Source organism: Trachurus japonicus, unplaced genomic scaffold (assembly GCF_045865225.1).
Source record: "Trachurus japonicus isolate A0001 unplaced genomic scaffold, Traja_1.0 AP030795.1".
NCBI classification, from domain to species: Eukaryota; Metazoa; Chordata; class Actinopteri; order Carangiformes; family Carangidae; genus Trachurus; species Trachurus japonicus.
The window spans coordinates 5,325-7,522 of NW_028220928.1; the positions used below are offsets into that span (position 1 = coordinate 5,325).

The window sequence follows — 2,198 nt, forward strand, 5'->3', positions numbered from 1 at the left end:
TAGCATAGTTTCAAAAATAATCATGTTTTTGACATTTTTAGGGTCCATTGTAATGTCGGCCAGAGACACCAGATTATATTTAGATTCTAAATAAACTAACAGCACTAACACGATAAATAATTTATTTGCCATACTGAGTAAAAGAAAAAATTGACAAAATAATACTTTGAAGATTGCTGCTGATTCACGTCCATGTGAGAAACAGAAGGCGTCTGTCTTTACCAGCTGGATCCATATGGAGTCATAATACCCTGATAAAACTACATTCAAGTTACTGTTATCCTCATGTTCACTGTGTTTAACTTTTGCGATGGAACATTCTCTAAACTGTAGGTATTCTGTCACTTTTAGTAGAAGAGATTGATCCTACCAATTTTGGAAGACAATAATTTTTAAATAAAGGAGATATGTGATACAGTTAAATGTCTCCATTGCAGATACGTATAGGTTTGGCCTATGGGGGGGGGGTTCCCCACTGCTGTGTTTAGTGAAGTAGTTCCTCATTACTTCGGATATTTATTGTGGGTCACCTAGAAGATGCCACATTATTCATTGGTTTACTTATGAGTCGTGTGCTTTAATTGTGGTAATTTACAAATACAAATCCTCTTCTTCAAAAGTCTTCATTGTATCTTTGATCCATTTCTTTTGTTTTGGTGAGAGAAACGTGTACACTCCAGGCTTTTTAATCACGCCACACTGCTCATCAAACAAAGTGACACCAACCAGCGCATTTTCGCACAACAGCGGGCCTCCAGCGTCACCCTGTATGATAGAGAGAGAATAATACACAACAATCATTTCCAGGTTGTTTAAGCATTGACATGAGAGTGCTTTGTTTTCCTTCTTGCACAAAATAAAAAATTAGTGCACCAACCTGACAAGCATTATTTTTACGACCTGAACCAGCACATATCATGTCACTAGTGATGACGGGCTTGTGGTTGTAATAGCCTCGGGAGTTGCAGGTTTCTCTGTCGATCATAGTCACATTGACGGACCTGAGGACATCTGACGGTTCGGCGTTGTTTTCCGTTGCCCCCCATCCAGCCATCAGACAGCTGCTGCGAGGTGGAGGCTCGCTGACAGGTTTATCCCAATCCCGCAAAATTTTCACTGTCTTGGTTTTCGTCACTTTTTTGTTAAGCTGGAATTTAAAAAGAGGGAATATTACTGACTGTCTTTACGTTGCAATTACACATACATTTGGATGAATTGAATGTTTTCTTATCTCATAACCATATACGATTTCACTGTGACACCAACAAATCAATTTCAAGGAACACCCTGAAATTGTTCAACGTCCCATTATTGTAGAGAAGTATTGTAGCTTTTCACATTTGATTATACGGCAGTTCTAGGATCTTTATGAATACTGTAGAAATATCAGTAATGTAATGTAATGTCACCTTACCTTGACCAACATGAGGTTATGGACATTATCTTTTGCATCCAAGGAGGAGTGAGATATGCTGTCCTTAACCGTTCGGTCCTGCCAGACTTTCTTTTTATCTCCTTTGATGGAGTGAACCCCCAGCAGCACCTTCTTCATTCTGTAAAACCAAAAACACAGTATTGTGTTGGATTTTGTATAATAAAACCAAGACATGGTTTCTATTAAGACACATGTAAGCTCAAAATGTTTTTTCCTGGTATTGATTAGCAGTTGAAAAACTTGTTGCTTAATACTTCAAAGGCCAAAGAAATGATTATTGACTTTGGCAAGTCCAAGAGATCCTTACGGCCTGTGACTGTGGATGGGGTACCTTGGAGTACACAGATTGGTCTGTGCTGTGTACAAAAAGACACAAAGCAGGCTCTTCTTTTTGAGAAGACTCAGGTGACGTCCTTTGACATCTGTAATGTAATACTGTGCATGTTCTATCAGTCCATCATTGCAAGTGTTACATTCTTTGCCATTGTCTGCTGGGGTAACAGCATTATTAGTTAGACACTGATCAAAGAGATTAGGTTAAATGCAATCAAAATACTCTGCTGTATGTGCAGCATTTTTCTTTTGCATTTGTTTGTGGGTTTGCATGTTTTTGGTTCTGCATTGTTTCTGTATTTTCTGCATTTGGCTGTTGCTGCATATTTCTGTAGGTTATTTGCAGTATTTGGTTGTTGTGGTGCGTTTGCCATTGTTGACCACCATATCTTACACTTCTCTAAAATTTGACCTTTTCATTTACCGATTG

The 2,198-nt window shown here is 38.4% G+C and overlaps 1 protein-coding gene across 1 annotated transcript; it reads right to left on the minus strand.

Annotated features, from left to right (window-relative positions):
• Positions 1–601: 601 nt before the first annotated feature.
• LOC146960001 (granzyme A-like) lies at positions 602–1,552 on the minus strand (the record flags this gene model as incomplete). The annotated part of the gene is made up of 3 exons (XM_085772713.1): positions 1,415–1,552; positions 878–1,147; positions 602–765 (listed from the first exon to the last, which is right to left on the minus strand). Coding segments are annotated over exons 1-3 (572 nt in total), but the record flags the coding sequence as incomplete, so codon positions are not given.
• Positions 1,553–2,198: the final 646 nt, after the last annotated feature.